Consider the following 22,989-nt stretch of genomic DNA (forward strand, 5'->3'; position numbering starts at 1 on the left):
TCGTCGACGGCACGAAGGGTTTCAGCGCTTTACACTTTATAATGAGTTTCTATATAAAAAGTTAGGGCTCAAGGTCTATTGGTGAAGGGGGGGCGTTTTGGGGACTGTCTTTTGTAAATTTGACCTTCTTTTTTGCTGATTTTCAGCCTACTTTGAATAAATGATTTTTATTTAAAAAACGGTCTCCTTTAGCATGTGTATTTTAGCATGCCCTTTACGGTACCTCGTGTGAAATTAAGGGAATTTTTCATCCAAAAATCTTCTCATGGTCAGTGCATCTAACCTAATAGGGATCAAAACTGATGCATACATACATTTATATATATATACTTTTACCAAAGTAAAACCCAGGATAACTAAAGACGGGACATATGTACACAGGATGACTACCTGGGGGCGTCGTGCTAGAAGCATTACCGGGCACGTTCGTCGACGGCACGAAGGGTTTCAACGCTTTACACTTTATAATGAGTTTCTAAATAAAAAGTAAGAGCTCAAGGCCTGTTGGTGAAGGGGGGGGGGGCGTTTTGGGGGTTGTCTTTTGTAAATTTGACCTTCAAAAAGTGCTGATTTTTAGCCTACTTTGAATAAATGATTTTTATCTTGATTTTTATTGAAAAAGCGGTTTCCCTCAGAGTGTATTTTAGTATGCCGTTTAAGGTACCCAGTGTAAAATAAAGGGAAGTTTTCATTCACAAATCTTCTTATGATTAGTGCATTTTAATCTACCAGGGGTAAAAACTTATATACATGTATATTACCAAAGAAAACTCAGGATAACTAAAGACGGGACATATGTACACAGGATGACTACCTGGGGGCGTCGTGCTAGCATTACCGGGCACGTTCGTCGACGGCACGAAGGGTTTTAACGCTTTACACTTTTTAATGAGTTTCTAAATAAAAGTAAGGGTCTGTTGGTGAAAGGGGGGCGTTTTGGGGACTGTCTTTTGTAAATTTGACCTTCAAAAAGTGCTGATTTTCAGTCTATTTTGAATAAATGATTTTTATTTTAAAAAACGGTCCTCCTTAGAGTGTGTATTTTATCCTGCTCTTTCAAGTTTTTTTTAAAGATGAGTGCATTTTAATCTACCAGGGGTCAAAACTTACATTTCTGTATATTACCAAAGAAAAACTCAGGATAACTAAAGACGGGACATATGTACACAGGATGACTACCTGGGAGCGTCGTGCTAGGAGCATTACCGGGCACGTTCGTCGACGGCACGAAGGGTTTCAACGCTTTACACTTTAAAATGAGTTTCTAAATAAAAAGTTAGGGCTCAAGGTCTATTGGTGAAAGGGGGGGCATTTTGGGGGCTATCTTTTGTAAACTTGACCTTCAAAAGGTGCTGATTTTCAGTCTACTCTAAGTAAGGATTTTTATTTAAAAAACGGTCTCCTTTAGAGTGTGTATTTTAGCATGCCGTTTACGGTACCTAGCGTAAAATTAAGGGAATTTTCATACAAAAATGTTCTCAAGATCTGTGCATCTAACCTAAAAGGGTCACAACTGATGCATACATATATATATACTTTATGTATATGTATATTACCAAAGTAAAACTCAGGATAACTAAAGACGGGACATATGTACACAGGATGACTACCTGGGGGCGTCGTGCTAGAAGCATTACCGGGCACGTTCGTCGACGGCACGAAGGGTTTCAACGCTTTGCACTTTATAATGAGTTTCTAAATAAAAAGTAAAGGGTCAAGGTCTATTGGTGAAAGGGGGGCGCTTTGGGGGCAGTCTTTTGTAAATTTGACCTTCAAAAAGTGCTGATTTTTAGTCTACTTTGAATAAATGATTTTATCTTGATTTTTATTTAAAATCGGTCTTCCTTAGAGTGTGTATTTTATCCTGCTCTTTATGGTACCCAGTGTAAAATTAAGGGGATTTTTCTCAAGATCGGTGCATTTTAACCTAATAGGGGTCAAAACTGATGCATACTTATTTTCATGTATATTACCAAAGAAAACCCAGGATAACTAAAGTCGGGACATATGTACACAGGATGACTACCTGGGGGCGTCGTGCTAGAAGCATTACCGGGCACGTTCGTCGACGGCACGAAGGGTTTCAACGCTTTACACTTTATAATGAGTTTCTAAATAAAAAGTAAGAGCTCAAGGCCTGTTGGTGAAGGGGGGGGCGTTTTGGGGGCTGTCTTTTGTAAATTTGACCTTCAAAAAGTGCTGATTTTCAGTCTACTTTGAAAGAATGAGTTTTATTTAAAAACGGTCTCCCTTAGAGTGTATATTTTATCCTGCCCTTTACGGTACCCAGTGTAAAATAAAGGGGATTTTTCATTCACAAATCTTCTTATGATCAGTGCATTTTAATCTACTAGGGGTCAAAACTTATATTTCTGTATATTACCAAAATAAAACTCAGGATAACTAAAGTCGGGACATATGTACACAGGATGACTACCTGGGGGCGTCGTGCTAGCATTACCGGGCACGTTCGTCGACGGCACGAAGGGTTTCAACGCTTTACACTTTATAATGAGTTTCTAAAGAAAAAGTAATGGCTCAAGGCCTGTTGGTGAAGGGGGGGCGTTTTGGGGGCAGTCTTTTGTAAATTTGACCTTCAAAAAGTGCTGATTTTCAGCCTACTTTGAATAAATGATTTTTATCTTTATTGATTAAAAAACGGTCCAACTTAGAGTGTGTATTTTATCCTGCTCTTTACGGTACCCAGTGTAAAATGAAGGGATTTTTTCTCAAGTTCAGTGCATCTAACCTAATAGAGGTCAAAACTGATGCATACTTAAACATATGTATATTACCAAAGAACACCCAGGATAACTAAAGACGGGACATATGTACACAGGATGACTACCTGGGGGCGTCGTGCTAGTAGCATTACCGGGCACGTTCGTCGACGGCACGAAGGCTTTCAACGCTTTACACTTTATAATGAGTTTCTAAATAAAAAGTAATGGCTCTAGGTCTATTGGTGAAAGGGGGGCGTTTTGGGGACTGTCTTTTGTAAATTTGACCTTCAAAAAGTGCTGATTTTCAGCCTACTTTGAATAAATGATTTTTATGTAAAAAACGGTCTCCCTTAGAGTGTGTATTTTATCCTGCTCTTTACGGTACCCAGTGTAAAATTAAGGGATTTTTTTCATTAAAAAACATTCTCATGGAGTGTGCATCTAACCTTATAGGGGTCAAAACTGATGCATATTTATACTTTATGTATATTACCAAAGTAAAACCCAGGATAACTAAAGACGGGACATATGTACACAGGATGACTACCTGGGGGCGTCGTGCTAGAAGCATTACCGGGCACGTTCGTCGACGGCACGAAGGGTTTCAACGCTTTGGACTTTATAATGAGTTTCTAAATAAAAAGCAAAGGTCTGTTGGTGAAGGGGGGCATTTTGGGGGCTGTCTTTTGTAAATTTGACCTTCAAAAAGTGCTGATTTTCAGTGTACTTTGAATAAATGATTTTTATTTTAAAAACGGTATCCCTTAGAGTGTGTATTTTATCCTGCTCTTTACAGTACCCAGTGTGAAATTAAGGGAATTTTTCATTCAAAAATATTCTCATGGTCAGTGCATCTAACCTAGTAGGGGTCAAAACTGATGCATACATATACATGTGTATATTACCAAAGAAAACCCAGGATAACTAAAGTCGGGACATATGTACACAGGATGACTACCTGGGGGCGTCGTGCTAGTAGCATTACCGGGCACGTTCGTCGACGGCACGAAGGGTTTCAACGCTTTACACTTTATAATGAGTTTCTAAATAAAAAGTAAGGGTCCAAAGTCTATTGGTGAAGAGGGGGCATTTTGGGGACTGTCTTTTGTAAATTTGACCTTCAAAAAGTGCTGATTTTCAGCCTACTTTGAATAAATGATTTTTATTTCAAAAACGGCCTCCCTTAGAGTGTATATTTTAGCATGCCGTTTACGGTACCCAGTGTAAAATTAAGGGATTTTTTCTCAAGATCAGTGCATCTAACCTAATAGGGGTCAAAACTGATGCATACTTATATTTAAGTATATTACCAAAGAAAGCCCGGGATAACTAAAGACGGGACATATGTACACAGGATGACTACCTGGGGGCGTCGTGCTAGGAGCATTACCGGGCACGTTCGTCGACGGCACGAAGGGTTTCAACGCTTTACACTTTATAATGAGTTTCTAAATAAAAAGTTATGGATCAAGGTCTATTGGTGAAGGGGGGGCGTTTTGGGGGCTGTCTTTTGTAAATATGACCTTCAAAAAGTGCTGATTTTTAGTCTACTTTGAATAAATGATTTTTATTTAAAAAACGGTCTCCCCTAGAGTGTGTATTTTATCCCGCTCTTTACGATACCCAGTGTGAAATTAAGGAATTTTTTCTCAAGATCAGTGCATCTAACCTAATAGGGGTCAAAACAGAGGCACACATATAATTTATATATTACCAAAGAAAACCCGGGATAACTAAAGTCGGGACATATGTACACAGGATGACTACCTGGGGGCGTCGTGCTAGAAGCATTACCGGGCACGTTCGTCGACGGCACGAAGGCTTTCAACGCTTTACACTTTATAATGAGTTTCTAAATAAAAAGTAATGGCTCTAGGTCTATTGGTGAAAGGGGGGCGTTTTGGGGACTGTCTTTTGTAAATTTGACCTTCAAAAAGTGCTGATTTTCAGCCTACTTTGAATAAATGATTTTTATGTAAAAAACGGTCTCCCTTAGAGTGTGTATTTTATCCTGCTCTTTACGGTACCCAGTGTAAGATTAAGGGATTTTTTTCATTAAAAAACATTCTCATGGAGTGTGCATCTAACCTTATAGGGGTCAAAACTGATGCATATTTATACTTTATGTATATTACCAAAGTAAAACCCAGGATAACTAAAGACGGGACATATGTACACAGGATGACTACCTGGGGGCGTCGTGCTAGAAGCATTACCGGGCACGTTCGTCGACGGCACGAAGGGTTTCAACGCTTTACACTTTATAATGAGTTTCTAAATAAAAAGCAAAGGTCTGTTGGTGAAGGGGGGCATTTTGGGGGCTGTCTTTTGTAAATTTGACCTTCAAAAAGTGCTGATTTTCAGTGTACTTTGAATAAATGATTTTTATTTTAAAAACGGTATCCCTTAGAGTGTGTATTTTATCCTGCTCTTTACAGTACCCAGTGTGAAATTAAGGGAATTTTTCATTCAAAAATATTCTCATGGTCAGTGCATCTAACCTAGTAGGGGTCAAAACTGATGCATACATATACATGTGTATATTACCAAAGAAAACCCAGGATAACTAAAGTCGGGACATATGTACACAGGATGACTACCTGGGGGCGTCGTGCTAGTAGCATTACCGGGCACGTTCGTCGACGGCACGAAGGGTTTCAACGCTTTACACTTTATAATGAGTTTCTAAATAAAAAGTAAGGGTCCAAAGTCTATTGGTGAAGAGGGGGCATTTTGGGGACTGTCTTTTGTAAATTTGACCTTCAAAAAGTGCTGATTTTCAGCCTACTTTGAATAAATGATTTTTATTTCAAAAACGGCCTCCCTTAGAGTGTATATTTTAGCATGCCGTTTACGGTACCCAGTGTAAAATTAAGGGATTTTTTCTCAAGATCAGTGCATCTAACCTAATAGGGGTCAAAACTGATGCATACTTATATTTAAGTATATTACCAAAGAAAGCCCGGATAACTAAAGACGGGACATATGTACACAGGATGACTACCTGGGGCGTCGTGCTAGAGATTACCGGGCACGTTCGTCGACGGCACGAAGGGTTTCAACGCTTTACACTTTATAATGAGTTTCTAAATAAAAAGTTATGGATCAAGGTCTATTGGTGAAGGGGGGGCGTTTTGGGGGCTGTCTTTTGTAAATATGACCTTCAAAAAGTGCTGATTTTTAGTCTACTTTGAATAAATGATTTTTATTTAAAAAACGGTCTCCCCTAGAGTGTGTATTTTATCCCGCTCTTTACGATACCCAGTGTGAAATTAAGGAATTTTTTCTCAAGATCAGTGCATCTAACCTAATAGGGGTCAAAACAGAGGCACACATATAATTTATATATTACCAAAGAAAACCCGGGATAACTAAAGTCGGGACATATGTACACAGGATGACTACCTGGGGGCGTCGTGCTAGAAGCATTACCGGGCACGTTCGTCGACGGCACGAAGGGTTTCAACGCTTTGGACTGATCTTCTGGAGTCCCGTATTTGTCTAGAATCTCCTTTGCCACCTGTAATGGTTATAAAATAATATTAAGAACCGATTATAGCTAGAGATCAGACTTTCTGCGGGCTTCAATTACCGATCTATCTGTTTTGCAAATCGAGATTTACATTAGCTTCATATAAATAAAGTCAAAATTTCAATATCCAATCGCTAATCAGTGGATGGATACCTATTGAAATCCGTAGTCAGGCATAGATTGAAATACACAGTTAGATGATATGTATACGGTTCGTAGATTTATCGAAATATTCGTAGTAGTTTTCAAGCGTATACCAGCCGTGAGCCGGTACCCGGTATAGATATGGCACGATTTTTCTCAAACATGTTAAGCATTTTAATTATAAAAAATGGCGCTGTCTAAGACTATGATGGTCAGTGGTGTAAACAGAGATATTAAAATGAAGTGTGTAAAAACACTTTTTCATTATTTTCATTTTGTTGCAACTTTTTCCTTATTTTGACCGATGATACTCTTAAAGGTACCTACTTGGAACGAGATAAGAATAAATAACATATTATACGAATAAAGATCGTGACCAAGTAACAGACTCAAGGATTGATTGATCTTAAGGTCCGTATAGTGACTAGCGACCATCTCTTTCAGAACGAATTCAAAAGTGTTACTGAAGGCACAAAATAAATTGGTGTGTTTGGGCTGCCATTTGACCATATCTGGCAGTTACATGCAGACAGAAACCAGAAAGTCCGACAACCAATCTTACCCAAGGGTATTGGGTTGCCAAGGTAACTGGGTTAAGGAGATCAGATAGGCAGTCGCTCCATGTAAAACACTGGTACTCAGCTGCATCTGGTTAAGACTGGAAGCTGTCCCCAACATAGTTGGGAATAGGCGGTTGTTCGATGGTACACTGGTACTCAGCTGCGTCAGGTTAGACTGGAAGCCGACCCCAACATAGTTCGGAAAAGGCTAGGCAGAAGACTTACCTTATATGTCTCAGTATTCATGACTTCTTCGAGAATCTTTTTCTTCTCAGCTCTCATCTTGCTTAGTTTGAGCCTATTCTTGTTTATAGTCCAGTTGTAGTACCAAGATATACCTGATCTTAGGAATATTACTCTGAAACAAAATATTAAATGAAATACTTTAAAACCGACAGAAATATGCACATACTAATGTTATGAATGCGAAAGTAACTCTGTCTATCTGTTTCGCTATCTGGTCATGCATGAACTTGGCTAATTTTTATCTGAGTTCCTTCACTCAGTAAGTAGTTCCCTCGGGATGCGGATGGTACCGCGAGGAACAGTTAATCTTTACCAGTATATAATAGTAAAGAGGAATCATTTTTTTATTTGTTTCTTGGTGCCCTAGGGCGGAAGTTTTAACTATGTTGCAAATTATTTTATTATGTTTAAGTATGTTGTACTATATTTTCTCGCAAAAATGGCTAACCCGATTGGAATTACATTTTTCACAGATACAGGAGACTGAAATAAGCTTTTTTACCTGGGTACCAGACGCAGACGAAGTCAAAGATGAAATATTTTAGATGATCTATCTATACTTACAAAATAGGCAGAACAAGCAACGGCGAGGCATAGAGCAGCGAATACATCCAATGCTGACTCCGCCCCACATACATGTAGTAGTACAGTATAGCAAAGAGTACGTATAGCCCCACGGAGTACGCCATGATATAGCCTATGACACGTTTGTGGGTCTGTTCTTTATACTAGCCAGCGCGCCCACGGACAAATTAGAATCACTATTCTTTAACCCTGTTGTATTGGGTTGCCCGGGTAACTGGGTTGAGGAGGTCAGATAGGCAGCCGCTCCTTGTTAAACACTGGTACCCAGGTGCATCCGGTTACACTGGAAGCCGACCCCAACATAGTTGGGAAAAGGCTCGGGAGATGATATTCTTTAACTCTGGTATTCATGACATAAAAAAAAATATACTTACAAAATAGGCAGAACAAGCAACGGCGAGGCATAGAGCAGCGAATACATCCAATGCTGACTCCTCCCCACATACATGTAGTAGTACAATATAGCAAAGAGTACGTATAGCCCCACGGAGTACGCCATGATGTAGCCTATGACCCGTTTGTGGGTCTGTTCCTTGTATTGGCCATCGCGCTCTATGCCTTTAATGTCGGTTTCGAGTCGATCTAGAATTTCTATTGTTGTTTTCTTGCGCTGTAAAAGAAATATTTAGGTAAGGTTAGATAATAACGTCAGAATCCTACAGGGTGTGTCGTTCACAATCAAATTAAATCCTATCGCATATACTGTATGATATTCTATGGCGATTGTAAAAAAAATACCTAATCCATTCGGTGGTTTAGCCGCAGGAGTCTTTTTCGTTTTCATAATTTACAACATCATTATGTAAAGCAGAGATAAAGTTAGGAGTATCGAATGTTTTGATCAGTTGACAGCTGTCAGTTTTCAAGACAGAATTTCCGTTGTTTATAATGACTAACTCTCTTATGGTGTTCTAATTTTCGCACATTTTTATTATATTACAAATTCTAATCACAAAATCTATCGAAAGCCTGTAGCTTAAATGGTTCCCTAGCAACATCAAATGACGTATTACAAACTGCATGGTCCACAAATTACTCAATATGCGTCACGGTCCAACGATGATGCATTCACTGCAGAATTCGTTAGTTATCCTGCATACAAGTTAACGTTAATTGGCTATGCGCACGAGTTTCATTATCATATACGGGCGTTGCACTTGTGGGTGTAATATTAATGAGTGGTACAATTTTCCTGGTCACTGGAATTAACTTTTGCAAAGACAGGATATTTATTTTTGACTTTCCTTATTCTTCTTCTTTCGTGTCGATGACATGTCATATATTGAGACTACACTATGTCAGCCCAATATGCCGCCACAGCGAGAGCACGGCGGGATGCGCTCATTATATCCTCCCGCGAGCAAGTTTCAGGGCACAGTGGACACGCGATTAGGTGCGACTTTCCTTATTTATATCATATGTGTAACACATAATTGGAATGTGACAATATGGTTTGTAGTAACGATCCCGCGGTTTCACCCGCCACCCGGGGGAACTACTGTCCTTACCGGGTTAAAATATAGCCTATGTTACTCGGGAAGAGTAAAGAATTTTATGTAGATATCAGTATAGAAAAAGACCATGTTTTGAAGTAGGCTGAGAATGAGGTCACAGAATAGTTGTCGAAAAAGTTGTTAAAAAAAAACTCTTATTACTACAAAAAATTCGTTTATATATAGTAATTCCACAAAAAAAACCGTCGACAAAACCAACAAAAACTGCATACAAAACTGTCCCCTATTTTTATAACATCATGAAAAACGAAAGTGGCAGCTCAAATTATTTGCACGAAATATACTGTTTCATGCAAAATCATCATTCGAGACTTTGTTCGAGATGCAAGTAAATTCTAATAGATTTCAAACGGCTAGACTAGTTTGAAAACTAGCTATAGAAATTGTCTGTAGGAGGTTAGAAAGTTAGGTGGGCGTCGTAACAGTAACAATAATGGTTTGAAATAAAGTACGGTATTAGTGAAGCTTTAGATGGTTTAGAAAACATCTTTGGCAGTCGTTACGGGTAGTCAGAAGCCAGTAAGTCTGACTAAAAGTCCAGTCTGGGTATCAGATTGCCCAGGTTACTGGGTTGATGAGATCAGATAGGCAGTCGCTCCTTGTAAAACACTAGTACTCAGCTGCAGCCAGTATGACTGGAAACCCAACTAGTTAGGGAAAAAGGCTCGGGAGATGATTTAGAAAAACAAAATTAAAATGTTTTTTATAAATAAATATCGAGGAAGAACATTATGATAATAAAGGTTATATCATACTTATGTTAAACTGCGATAAAAAATAATGGTTGGCTTATCGATCAATCAACAGCATTCTTCCATTATTGGGTATTGAAATTCTCCCCAACTAAGGTAAGAGCGCTTTCAAACTAGCGGATTTTCTACGTGCGGCAAAAATTCGATCGAGCGGCTCCTAGTATCATTAGAACCGGTAGCTGTCAAGTAATTGTTGGTAGGTATATAACTAGGGCTTTCAAATACCGGATTTTTTCAATTCCGGTATCAATACCGGTATTAGAAATTTCAATACCGTGATCACGTGATCACGGTATTGTCGGTCATGCAAATTTTAATACAGTTACTTTGACTACAGAAATGCTGTTGTAAATATTTTTTAATATTGTCAAATCGAATTCGTCTAATTTGAAATCGGAGTTTAATTTAAGATCGATTAAAACCTTTAAAACACAATCCTTTAGTATCAAAAAGCGTCCAATCATAGCCCCGACACTATGACCAAAAATGAGATTGACTTCATCATGACGAACAAGAAGCACATAGTCAGAGACGTCTCCGTGATCAATAGGTTTAATACCGGTAGCGATCACCGACTTATCCGAGGCTCTCTGAATATCAACTTCAAGGCCGAACGTTTCCGTCTGATGAAGGCCAGGCTCCGACCAACACTGCTCCAAACCATTTCAGGATCTGAAACTTTTCAGTCAAATTTGGAGAACCGATTTGCCACCGTGGAAACCACAACAGACGTTAACCAGAACCACGAATATGTGGTTCAGATCCTCAGGGAGGAAGGTTCGAGATTCTGTAACATGCAGCGTAAGGGCAAGAAATCAAAGCTTTCGGAAGAGACATTAGGGCTTATGAAGAAACGACGTGAAAACCCGCCCGTCAATTCGTCAGCTAAGCGGGTTCTAAACCAAGTAATCAACAAGCACATACAACGCGACCTTCGGTGCTCCAATACTCTTGACATTGAAAGAGCAATTGAGCTGAATCAGGGGTCAAAGGTGTTCGTACAATCTCTTGGAAGAAGCCACTTGATGAAGCTGATCACAACAAGTGGAGAAGTCATTTCTTCGGTGCCGGCAGTCCTTTCGGAAGTGGAAAACTTCTATGGCCGGCTATACGCATCACATGCATCTCGACCTGATCCCGGAAATGAGGATTCTAGAGAAATCGAGATCGCTGAGCTATTAAAAGCAGGAGTTAAGCCCGTACTGGGGGAGCTCCAGAAACTTTTTAACGCCGTCCTGTTTGAAGGGAGAACTCCAGAGGCGTGGAGTAGGAGTGTTGTCGTCCTGTTCTTCAAAAAGGGAGACAAAACCCAGCTGAAGAACTATCGACCCATTTCCCTCCTAAGCCACGTCTATAAGCTGTTGTCAAGAGTGATCACGAACCGACTTGCGCGAAGACTCGACGAATTCCAACCACCGGAGCAGGCTGGGTTTCGGAGCGGATACGGCACCACACAGTGCGGCAGATTATACAGAAGACCGAAGAGTATAATCAGCCCCTGTGTCTAGCATTTGTGTACTATGAGAAGGCCTTTGAGTCGGTTGAAATCTGGTCTGTTCTGGAGTCCTTGCAGCGTTGTCAAGTAGATTAACGTTACATCCTAGTGATGAGATGTCTCTTTACTACTGTCTAACAAAACAATAACGTTGTTTAAGAAAGGTGCGTGCGGGCGGGTATGCTGGAGATAAAAGTTGGCGCTTAATACACAAGTGTGAAGTGTGAGAATAATATTACCAGTACATACATCTTACGAGTCGTAGTTATTTATCTTATTTAATACAACTTCCTGCTGCTTATTACAACAAACCACAATAATTAAAATTATAAAAAGATGTAATACCGTAATCACGGTATTGGCTCGTCAATACCGGTATTGAAAAAAGACCGAAATATATCCGTGATCACGGTATTACGGGATCCCGTAATACCGGTATTGAAAGCCCTATATATAACGTATGGAAAGTACGAGTACATAGCGGATCCGAAAAACTGTAGAAAATCCGAAGGTCTGAAAACGCTCTCAAAAGCAATTAACTAACCAAAAACTCAACCAAAAACCCTGAAAACTAGCGTGTTATTACATTAGCAAAATTTGATGCGGACTACCAAAAACATTCACTTTCCTTGAGAGTTAGAAGTTGAAAAACAATTGGAGCATGTCTAACTTACACTACAAACTATTATGAACCTTAAACCTATGCTAATAAGCATCAAAGTATAACACCTTCATCATCAAAATTTGGCAGCAACGGTGTACCCGAATATGGACCTTAGGAGATGGGAATAAAGTTCAAAATGGTCTGATAATGATGGAAGAGGCAGCGTTACCTCAGACAAAAGGCTTAGAAAGTGAGAGTGTAAACTGAATTCTGCATGAAAGGCTTTGAGCTTCGTATGATGACAGTTACAGATGATAGACAGCTGACTCAGAGTAAAAATACAGTTGAAAAGTTTGTTTGCTTAAAAGCGCTCATTCCGGAAAGGCTGTAGAGATCGATTGATTGAGGTTAAACAACACATGGCGTGTTTGTTCCGTGGATGGGCGACCGTCTTGTCATGAAGAGTTCCTCCGCGTTTTCGAAGGCACGTTAAATAGATGGATTCTGGCTGTAGGGAACCTTTTTTTTTAACGACGTCAAAAATCATGAAATGACCCCTCCCGCTGTGGGTTAGCAGCGGTGAAGGAGTGTCAGACTCTTACTGACTAAAAACCGTCGTGTCGTGTGTAAAAACTGTCGTAGTCCTTTAATGTACCAGGGCCGCGGTTACTCTTTCGAACAATCCCGCAGCCCCGACATAAACTGCAATGATCCTGGCACACGTGTTTAATTTACCCCCTTGCCTTTGCCGTCAATCTTCTTCTTATCAAGAGAGCTGCAGGTTTTAGAAATATTCACAAAGCAGTTCCGACCTATACAAATACGCCTCTAAACAATCTTTCCAAAACCGTTTACTAGACTCAGTTTCATGCCCATTTTATCTAACTCATCTGGCATTGAAGCTATGTAACACGATAAGGTCCGCGGTACGTGGTGGCCATCTCGGTAATCAACACCTTCACGAGATCACAAATCACGATATGAATCATAAAAATGTACTATTTGAGGTTTTATTGTTTCAGAATGTATGAGGGTTTTCTTTCGGATTTAATGTTTTGCTGTCATTGTATTGAAATGGTGGAAAAACGGAACTAATTAGGATGTAAGTTTAGACAAATGAGCCACCTAAACCTGACAGAAAAAAATGAGGAAAGGTGAAGAAAACCTGGATTTTAAAGTCTGAAATCCTCCTAGAGCAGGCGTGATGCTTATTCCTTCTCCATATCAGAAGATCAGGAGGTCTGTGCCCAGCAGTAAGACAATAGAAAGGCTGATAATGATAAAGTTGACCCTGGTCCTTGAAAACCCTTCAAGTTCCTGCTGGATGTCAGAGAAACCAGTAAATGTTATAATTAGGAACAATTTCTTTGTAGATATATCATTTAGAATTGACCGATAGCCAGTGGAAGTAACTTTCCAAATGTTTGTACTTTGTACTGGATCAGCCAGATAATTGGATAACAATAATTGCAATTCTGATTAATAAGATAATTCTTATTTCAGAAGTGGCAAAACTGGTGTAATTTTAGGCGTTATTACAGCAGTCTTACCGAGGGGTATCATGTTGCCTGGGTAACTGGGTAGAAGGGGGTCAGATAGGCAGTAGCACTGATACTCAGCTGCATCAGATTAGACTGGAAGTCGACCTCAACATAGTTGGGAAAAGTAGTCAGATGATATGACAGTTCGCAGCAACCCTTCAATAACGGACTATTTCGTAGTAGAATGGTCTAGCCTAGTTCCAGCCTACGCTAGACCATTCTAATACCAAGTAGGCCTTAATAAGCTACACAGGTAATAAATCTGAAAGGCGATTAACTTTAGGGATTATTAGGGCAGACGTCAAGAGGCCTTAGAAGACTAATTTATTGTTTCAAAAGGTCACGGTTAGACGGATTTTGAAGAGCTTACCTAATATTTAATCTAACATTATAGAGCTGAAGATTTTTTTGTTTGAACACCATTTAGAAGCTAAATAGGCCTTCACAGGCTCTTATGAAACGTCATACTAGTTGCACGGTTCCAAAAAGTTGGTCTCATGGAGAAGAGCCGGCAAGAAACTTCATGGACACTCTTTTTAAGAAGTTAAGTATATGTTCACAATCTCAGGAACCAGTTGTCTGGTTTGAAAACATATTTCAGTGTTTGATAGCCCATTTATTGAGGAAGGAAATGTATAGACTACATTATCGAGAAGTAGTTCACATGAGAGGCAAGTAGACCGGTGACGGAAGCTACCTCAATTTTATCAGATACCAAAATGGAGCGTAAGTCAGTGAAAAGTTGAGTAACACACTACAATATACATCAAATGTTTATCAATATTCAATAATAAATAAATATGAGTTGAACAATGTGGTATTGTAAACGAAGCGCGTTGATTATGCATTGTTTTCGTAAGCGACAATATCCTTGACTGTTGGTAAATTAAAACGGGTGTGTTTTGAACTAAGGAATGATCAAATTGATGATCAAATAGACAGACATGTGTTGCAGAAGAGTCTGTTGCGTATGCGTAATTTCTTCCTAGCAATGACACATAGGAAGCGTCTTTAGGTATTGTTTTTTTTGATGTTCAAAAAGTACTGATTTTGATGATTCAGCATAGTTTGTGAAGGAGCTCAATATGATGATGTCTACTCATGATGAAGTTAGCTACAACAGTTTTATACGTTTCTAAGCTCAGTTTTATCACGCAGACATGTTACCACCAATGAAAGTTGGTACATCTGATTGATCGTCGACTTAGACCAGGTTGACGAGTCCTGGCTTACCTTGAGGTGACTGATCATAGGGTGACATTGATTATATTTAAACTATACTGAGTATAGCAATAGGAAAAATGTATTGTGTGAAAGTCAATATGGTAAGAAAGAATGTTACTCATGAGATGACTGCAGATGGAAGAGTATGGAAGGAGAAAACATGCTGCGCCACCCACAAATAAAATTGGTATAAGGGCAGGAGGATGATCGGATGCGGGAGAAACAACCAGCATTTAATTATGCATGGTATAGTCTTCTTCATAGCATAATGTAGATTAAAATAACACCAAGAAGCCAAAATCTGATATACCTAACTTGAGAGCTAGTACATTAGATCTCAAAATTCAAAACATAGCCATAGAGTACTTCAAATTTTATTGGCTTCAAAACACAGAGTTAATTAGCTTCTGGTTTAAAATCCCTTTGTTTAAGAGGTAATTTAATAGTGCCAAAAAGTGAATGGAGAGTAATATGATAATCTAATGTAAGGACATTACTAAAATAAACTGATACACAAGCTCTTAATTTTGCTTTGTTTTAGCTTAGGATATGAAATTTCAGTTTTTACTTCCTTATTAGGTAACTAGATTCTACAAACTGGTTACAATCAATTTAAAAAATAATCTCTCTTAGTAGGAAGCCCATTTATCAAGGAACCCTAAAGGAAAGGACAACATGGGGTAGAGTGGCCATAGAAAGATTAGAAAGGTGGGAATGGAGAAGGTTGGAGGAGGCCTTTGCCACGTGGCAAACAGATAATAAAAAATGGAGATATGTTAATAATACTGTACTGTTCAATAGAAGGCCTAAATAAAAAAATGTTGAAAACCCATTTATCGAGGATTGCTATTGAATACTTTCTACAAGTGACAGGGGAAAACGGAAGAGAATGACATATTGCGCCGACCACAAATAAAATTGGGAACAGGGCAGGAGGAAGAAGCTATTGAATACTTTCTAACTGTGTGAAGTAGTTTATTTGGGACACTGATGAAAACTCAGCACCCAGTTACTGACACAGGATAGATAATACTATGTTAGAATTTCATTAGGATTTAGGCAAAAAATACATGTTCATGTTTGTAGTTATGAATGTATTCAATATTATTTAGACATTTTAATGTATTTATACTTTATTTGAGCAGACACAAAACTAAAGGTTTTTTACACAAAAAAAAAATTAGCGCTTAAAATAATGATTCAATTAATTTAAGTAATTGTTATTATTGTCTTTACATTATTGATTTCTGACACTTCTGCAAATATTGGAGCTGTATAGGATCCGAAATATCAGGATTAAACAATATTAATATAACCTTGACAAAATCCATAAAACTAGTTTTATTTAAATATATTTACATTGCTTTTAAGCCCCACAATTTATTTTTAAACTGAGTTTTTAAATAAAAAGTCATATCAAGATTGTTTATCTTTAGTTAAGTGGCTCCTCAAATGGTATTGACATTGATAATGAATATTGTATTATTAATTAAGCGGTATAATAAATATCAGCAGATAAATTAATGTTAGCAATTAAGTTTAAAGTTTGTAAAACCAATTGAAAATATTTTCAATGATAATGTTCATAAATCAATTCATTTATCTTGAAGTTTTCAATTTATGTAAAAATATTGCAAATAAAAGTTTGTTAGTGTTATTAAAAGATGTTTATGATATTATGATGAAATATTAATTATAATATTTCACTTTGTCAGTGAGTAATGCGTTAATTAAGTCATAGTCATCACAAATTCCTAATATAAAAATATGAATGAGAATGAATATTTTAAAATGAAACTTTTCAAACTTGAAAACTTGTTAGGAGACTAGTTTACAGGCACAATTTTACCGACATCTGTTGTTCATAGGAGTTGTCTATAAGAAAACCCATTTTCAGCAGCAATTTTTCAAGAACAGAAGTCTAAATTTTCACGAAAAGCCGACACAGAGGAAAGAGAAAGGTACAACAAAATAATAGGGCACAGTTATGCCTAGGAACGCTAAGATGCCTGATTAGACCCATTTATAAAACCCTCAGGTCACGGACAAACATTTGAGTTGCCGCCAAAAGAATATTCCAAACGTTTCGAAATAGTTTTGGCTCTAACACAAAACATATGCAAAAATCAATCAAACCAAAATTTACTTACGCGAAATCTTGATATGATCAGGCCCATTTTCTTGACTTCTTTACTTCAAATATCAGGTGAATTTAATATAGATCACTTTTAACTCTTAACACAGCCTCGTTTTAGCGTTTTTAGAAGCTAAAAATAAGTTTGGCATAACCAGGTGATAGTTGATGACGAATGTATTATAACCTATACCTAACGCCGATTCGGGACCATTACAAAAATATAAAAGTTAATTAATCGGCTATTTGTTAAAATGGCAAATCACATATCCACTAGTTGTTTTCGATTCAGTATTATTTGCAAAATCCACCGCAAGAACTACTGAACAAATAAAATTCAAGAAAAAAACATTTACTTTCAACAATCATCCACAGATAAAATATATCGCGACGCGATATGACATTAGCGTTGACTGTTTATCAAGGAGAAAGTACACATTATTATAAGAAAAATGGATGGCAATTAACATGTTTACAGACTGTTGTCTTTACGCAAATAATAAAATGGGTCATAAGTGCATATTGATAGCTATAGCAGAGTATTTTCAGTACTTTCTTTCACATGTTTCTCCAACACTACTGAAAGTTTTCACTTTTGTATAGCCAGTTACGCAATACCGTATGTTACCTTGAACTTCAAATAATTAAGAAGTGAGGACAAGGGATTAAGGTGTATCATGCAGAAGTCAAAAGGAACTCAGTATTGTATTTCATTTTGATAAAATATCGTACATAATATTTTGAAATCGTTTAGAAATTCGTATATTATATTATTTTTCTTATGTTGGTAGAAGTGAGACAATATTATTTCATTTCGTGTAACAGGGCGAGCAAAATGTTACCAGCTCTCGCAAATGAAATTTCTACTATTAAAAAGAAAAAAATAAAATATAAAAAGGTTTATTGCTTTTATAACATTATACATATTATTTGTTTACAATAAATATGAACATATCCTAGCAAGTTCTCCAGTCATCTGTGTAGCACTCCAACTTCGTGACATCAGCTTGTTCTTGAGCAGTTTGTCTTCCATATTCATCCACACAGCGGCACATACCTCGGCGACATTGTATCCTCCTGAAATTACCGTTCTTGCAACAAACTGGCCTTTCTGGCGACGTCCTCATTATGTTTGCTGTTTGAGCACAATCTGTAAAACAAAGTTAAAATATAGCTTGCAATTATTATTTTAACGGAAACTTGCTTGTAATTATTATTCTTAACAGCCAAGACAACAACCTTTGTAACAAAGTATACAAACTACCATATTGTTTGTATGCAAACCAGGATTAAGCATATCCGTAAAGAGCCTGATAAAATTATATTTGCGATCATAGACTTTAAATTAACAGCAGGGTCGCAATACAGTAGGTAGTTTTGTTTTCGCCTCAAGAAAGTAGTAGAAGGAATGAGTAGGCACTTCCCACACACGGATAAGGTATTTTGAAAATGAAATTAAACTTACTGCAATTCATAGTATCAAAATCGCTTGATGTGGGCAATGCTTCATAGTCCTCAATTTGGTGACCACGCTCGTCGATACAGATTTTTCTGGAAATAAATTAAACATGTATTTTCAAAATAACCACGAAAGTCTTTTTCTTAGAAGAACCGAGAACGCGATACATGACCAATGGATTTTCAATCGGCGAAATCAAAATATTTTTTCTAGGTACGAATATTTTTTAGCTTGTACTCGTTTTCTTATCTTGATAATAAGAATAACAAATATAACATTATTGTTATAGCTCAAGCCCGAGGTGCGACTAGACTTAGCTTTAGCTTAACTATATCTAATTAGAATTAGCCGTAACACTACTACTTACGAGCCAGTCCTCGTCATAGCAATCCTAGTAAAGGTCCCATCAGGCAGGCACTCAGGGAAGGTATTGTGATAGTCCACATTGTACCCTTCCTCTTCACTCTTGAGGATGAGAGCTATCTTCTCCTGCATGTCTTCCAAGCAAGGAGTCGTGAAGTTATACGGAGGTTCGCCTTCTGAGTATTGCGGGAATAAGTCTGTTTCTCTGTCGTCTGAAGATTGTAAAGTAAAAAGAGCATTAAAATCATCTTTATTTCAGAAATGTTACGGATTTTTTTAAAGAAAGCCGCGATAGTATGACTGCTGGTGATACAGAAGATGGAAGCAGAAAATATCTTCCACTCAACCTATATACCTTGTACATGGCAAGAAGGCAAGAAGAAGAAGTTTTACCTGATTTTTTTAAGCAGAATCTTATAGTCTACATCCACGTTTCACAAGTTGTTATTAAGTAGGCTATTTAGGTATTTTCCTGATTTCCATGTATTACAGATAAAAGCTGACTATTATTGTGCAACCCACATTTAAGGTACCTAAGTAAGATCAAACTTCACCTTTTCATTGAATACGAAAAGCTTTCGTTTTTAGGCACAGTATATACCCCGTTATTATCTCACAAAGAAAGTTACTCACAGCAAGGCAATTCGGAAATCGGATGCGTATCAAGATCAATACTCTCGCTAGCATCCACAATGACACCAGTCTGTTTATTGACACAGTAGCAAGTCCTGCCGATGCACTGGATCGGGAAGAAGTTGCCGTCTGATGTGCAGCGGGGCCCAACCACCGGTGTCGGCACTCCTGGGGATATTCGCTGCTTTAGGCGCTCGTGGAAACGGGAACATCCTGGGGATGGAATGGTAGTTATGTCGTGAAAGTTGACCTGTCCAGCCATAGTGTTCTTATAAGCTAACTGGCTTAAATGGCTTAACCCAAACATAGTGTTAACCTGAACTAATGAAAGCATCATCTGTCTAGCATTTTCTAACTACACATGTATTGGTATAGGCTTCCAGTTTAATCAGAGGTGAGAGAGGTGGCTGAGTACCAATATACCGCCAACTATCCCATCTTGGCTCGATTACTTGTTGATTGGCAGTAAACTTGAAACTTCTGTTGAATTTCAAGAAGGCAACCTTAAAAATGGATACTGACCGCATTCCAAATTCCGAATCGTGATAGCTCCTAAGTTCAGCACTTCACCAAATATTCTGTGTCCTTCTTCGGATTGGCAGAAACATCTGAAACGACGAATTTAAAGTGAAAGTAAATAGAAATTTAATGAGGAAGTCTGGGGCAACTAGACGCAAATGGAGTAGATGAACATAATGTATCTTTATCTTAGCTCTATTTGTCCTTTATTTACTTACAATAACACATGATGTGCTATTAATAAATACCGACGATCATAATCTGCCGAGCCTTTTCCCAACTATGTTGGGGTCTGAGCGGATGCAGCTGCGTACCAGTGTTTAACAAGGAGCGACTGCCTATCTGACCTCGTCAACCCATTTACCCGGACAACCTAATACCCCTTAGTTAGATTAATGGAAAGACTTGAAACTAGCTTCTACTCACGTGTGTGCAGGTATGCACTCGTAAGGAGCGAACATCCCTCTTCCATCACAGTGCGGCCTCTGCTCCAGGGATCCTATCAGACCTTTTTCCTCCCTGTCATCGTAGGTGTCTTGCGCGGTATGGCATTCTGACTTCACTGCAAATAGAATGTAACATGTTTAGTAACGAAGAGGAGATTGGAAATTCCTTTGGGAATGTATTTAATCTGTGAGTTCTGAGAGAGAGATTAGGCTATATAGTTTTATAAAATGACTCATCTTCTACATTTTACCATTGTTTGGATTAAACAATGGTCTAACTCTAGTTTATTCAAACTATGCTATACCAGTTTAAGTTGTAGGTACTATCTCGCTAAACTTTTTGTCGTCATGGAACATTGCGCAGAGACCCATTTTTGGTTGTCAGTAGCTTTCAAAGATAACGGAGGATTGTGTGTGGGCCACATAAGCAATTTACTGAGCTTATTTTGCCCAGCCATCATTATTTTTCGTAGGCAATTCAAGTCAGACGTCTCTTTCCATTACCACAAAGTAAAAGATGTTTAACAAAACTTACTTCTAGTACAAGTGGTCCAGGAGTCTTCATCAGCAGTGCAGGTTAGGCCGTCTCCACATCTTCCTATCGTGGTGCCCATGCCGGGGCCTCCCGTTGAGCAGTGCTCACCTTCCCCTGAAACATCATAGGATATTGGTTTTAGTTAGTTAGGTTGTAGGTAGTAGAGGCTACTAGTAGATCTATAGGTACAGCTCAATGGCCATATTTTATAAGAGCTAAGACTCGTTTGATTATAACCAGTTGCTGTACCTATGTAGATTACAGTACAGTAGCCCTAACCCAGATTAGCAGATTATCTGCTTCAAAATCTATGATATTAATGCGATAATAAAGACAAAAATGTGCTTTTTGAGGCATTCAAAGAACTGGAATAAATATAATTCAACCAGAAAGAGTTCGTTATGCAGCTTACCAGAAGATTTCTACCAGTCGCAATAGCTTATATAGCATTTGTTTTTTACTTTATACTATCGTTTCAACTTGCAATTTAATTACAATACATTACCATAGAAAACGAGGCAGTAGTCACAACAGTTGCATATGGTGGGTGATCGCATCCTCAAACCCCTGTGCGTCGCGTTGTTCACATTGCAGTGTATCGCCGGCTCTGCACAGCCTTCCTCAAACCGGTACGTCTGGGGAAGAGTTTTATATGCAGGAACTAAGAGTAGGTAAGCATTCTTGTACCGGGCTGGTACTTTATTTAAAACAATAAGAAATCGTAACCATTTTACAAGTTGGACACAATGATGATGCTCTGCAGTTTTGCTAAACATGATCATCTGAATATCCTTTTATCGAACTATATTGATGTTGACTAAAGTACTGTCGGAGCTGCAGGATTGTTCGAAAGAGTTACCGCGGTGATGGTACACAAAGGGCTCAGAAGAAATAAGGGTGAGAATTAATCAGTAAGAGTCTGACACTCAATCACGCTGCACTCACACCCTCAGTGGAGGGATATGTGATGATTTTCAGAATATCGTGTGTATTATCTGAGAAAGGTTTCAAGATTTTCTCGTCACCTACGGAACTATATTTACACTTCCATATCATCTGCTTTTTCTAGTTCTCTGGCTCTTCACTACCGCACATCACTGCATCAGCCGTCAGAGTAGCGAACTGTTAGTGGCCAAGAATCAACATAGCATCACATTGGTATAGGTCACCTCCACATACCTAAATATTATTAAATCCGTCTTTCATACTTTTATATTTTTCTACCATGAAGCCTAAGTTAGTTAGTGACAAGTACTTGTCATGAATTCTTAAAATTTTCCCTGAAGCTATTCTCTGAGCAATCATGAATGCATTCAATCTTTTAACCAAAAACGAAAAGCTGCTTTCAGTTTACTTCATTATTGCAATAATCTGACGAATCAGTAGGTAAGTATGCGGAATTCCATTGTGACTAATTAGTCATTCATTGTCACTAAGCATCCGGAAATTCAATAACATTGTAATGATTTGCAGTTAGACTTTTAAAGAACTGTGACAAAATGAGATATTTCTAACTACGTATTGAATAACTTACCCTACAGAATCCAGGTTCACACAACACATCATTACTTCCCACAAAATAAAACAAAGAACACGAAATAACTACTAAAAATAACTTAAAATCAGCCATTTTGATTGTCAGCAAACATCGCACTGATTTGTGTGAACAATGTTATCTAGAAATATACTTATTATTGTAATTATCAGACAGATAATCTGCAAGTTAAAGGAAGTTATGACGTGTTGATAAAAAATCGGTAGTGTCCTTTCATGAAAATAGATATTATTACTATTAATAGTCTATAATGTCCTGGACAAAGGCCTCCCCATCTCGTTTCCATACTTCCCGATCCTTCGACCGAGTCCACCGGTCTCGACGATGTGGGTCTACTACATGTTTGTATGTTTGTAGGTTTGTATGTTTGTATGTTTGTTTGTAACCGACTTCTTTGGGCGCGATTTTGACCCACTTTAAACGGC

At 38.1% G+C, this 22,989-nt stretch overlaps 2 protein-coding genes across 4 annotated transcripts in view; both read right to left on the reverse strand.

The window, feature by feature from the left end:
* The window catches only part of LOC110373789 (endoplasmic reticulum junction formation protein lunapark-B), a 29,217-nt gene extending 11,750 nt beyond the window's left edge, over positions 1-17,467 (reverse strand). The window contains exons 1-4 of one of the 3 annotated variants that reach the window (XM_064042029.1): positions 17,071-17,467; positions 8,165-8,400; positions 7,185-7,317; positions 6,156-6,243 (exon numbers count right to left, since the gene is read on the reverse strand). In XM_064042029.1, coding sequence (XP_063898099.1) covers positions 6,156-6,243; positions 7,185-7,317; positions 8,165-8,400; positions 17,071-17,097 — 484 coding nt within the window. In that variant the 5' untranslated portion in view covers positions 17,098-17,467. Of the gene's footprint in view, positions 1-6,128; positions 6,244-7,184; positions 7,318-7,769; positions 7,956-8,164; positions 8,401-17,070 lie in introns of those variants that run through there. The other 2 variants (XM_064042028.1, XM_064042030.1) reach the window with 2 other exon arrangements.
* Positions 17,468-17,938: 471 nt separating this feature from the next.
* On the reverse strand, positions 17,939-22,704 carry LOC110373801 (uncharacterized). Its single transcript, XM_064042055.1, has 9 exons — positions 22,544-22,704; positions 21,515-21,644; positions 21,010-21,123; positions 20,455-20,590; positions 20,032-20,117; positions 19,510-19,722; positions 18,881-19,088; positions 18,520-18,605; positions 17,939-18,204 (listed from the first exon to the last, which is right to left on the reverse strand). Exons 1-9 carry the CDS (start codon positions 22,637-22,639, stop codon positions 18,011-18,013), a joined length of 1,263 nt encoding a protein of 420 aa, XP_063898125.1. The 5' UTR covers positions 22,640-22,704; the 3' UTR covers positions 17,939-18,010.
* Between the last annotated feature and the right edge of the window lie 285 nt (positions 22,705-22,989).

The sequence above is a fragment of the Helicoverpa armigera genome, chromosome 27 (assembly GCF_030705265.1).
Source record: "Helicoverpa armigera isolate CAAS_96S chromosome 27, ASM3070526v1, whole genome shotgun sequence".
NCBI lineage: Eukaryota > Metazoa > Arthropoda > Insecta > Lepidoptera > Noctuidae > Helicoverpa > Helicoverpa armigera.

What these genes read in the sequence shown, in the direction of transcription:
- LOC110373801 (XM_064042055.1), bottom strand. Translation starts at nt 22,639, where the DNA reads ATGGCTGATTTTAAGTTATTTTTAGTAGTTATTTCGTGTTCTTTGTTT. An exon ending in GTGAACCTGGATTCTGTAGG is followed by an intron (nt 21,645 to 22,543) that starts GTAAGTTATTCA and finishes ACTCTTCCCCAG; the next exon opens with ACGTACCGGTTTGAGGAAGG. An exon ending in GATTTCCGAATTGCCTTGCT is followed by an intron (nt 19,089 to 19,509) that starts GTGAGTAACTTT and finishes TACAATCTTCAG; the next exon opens with ACGACAGAGAAACAGACTTA.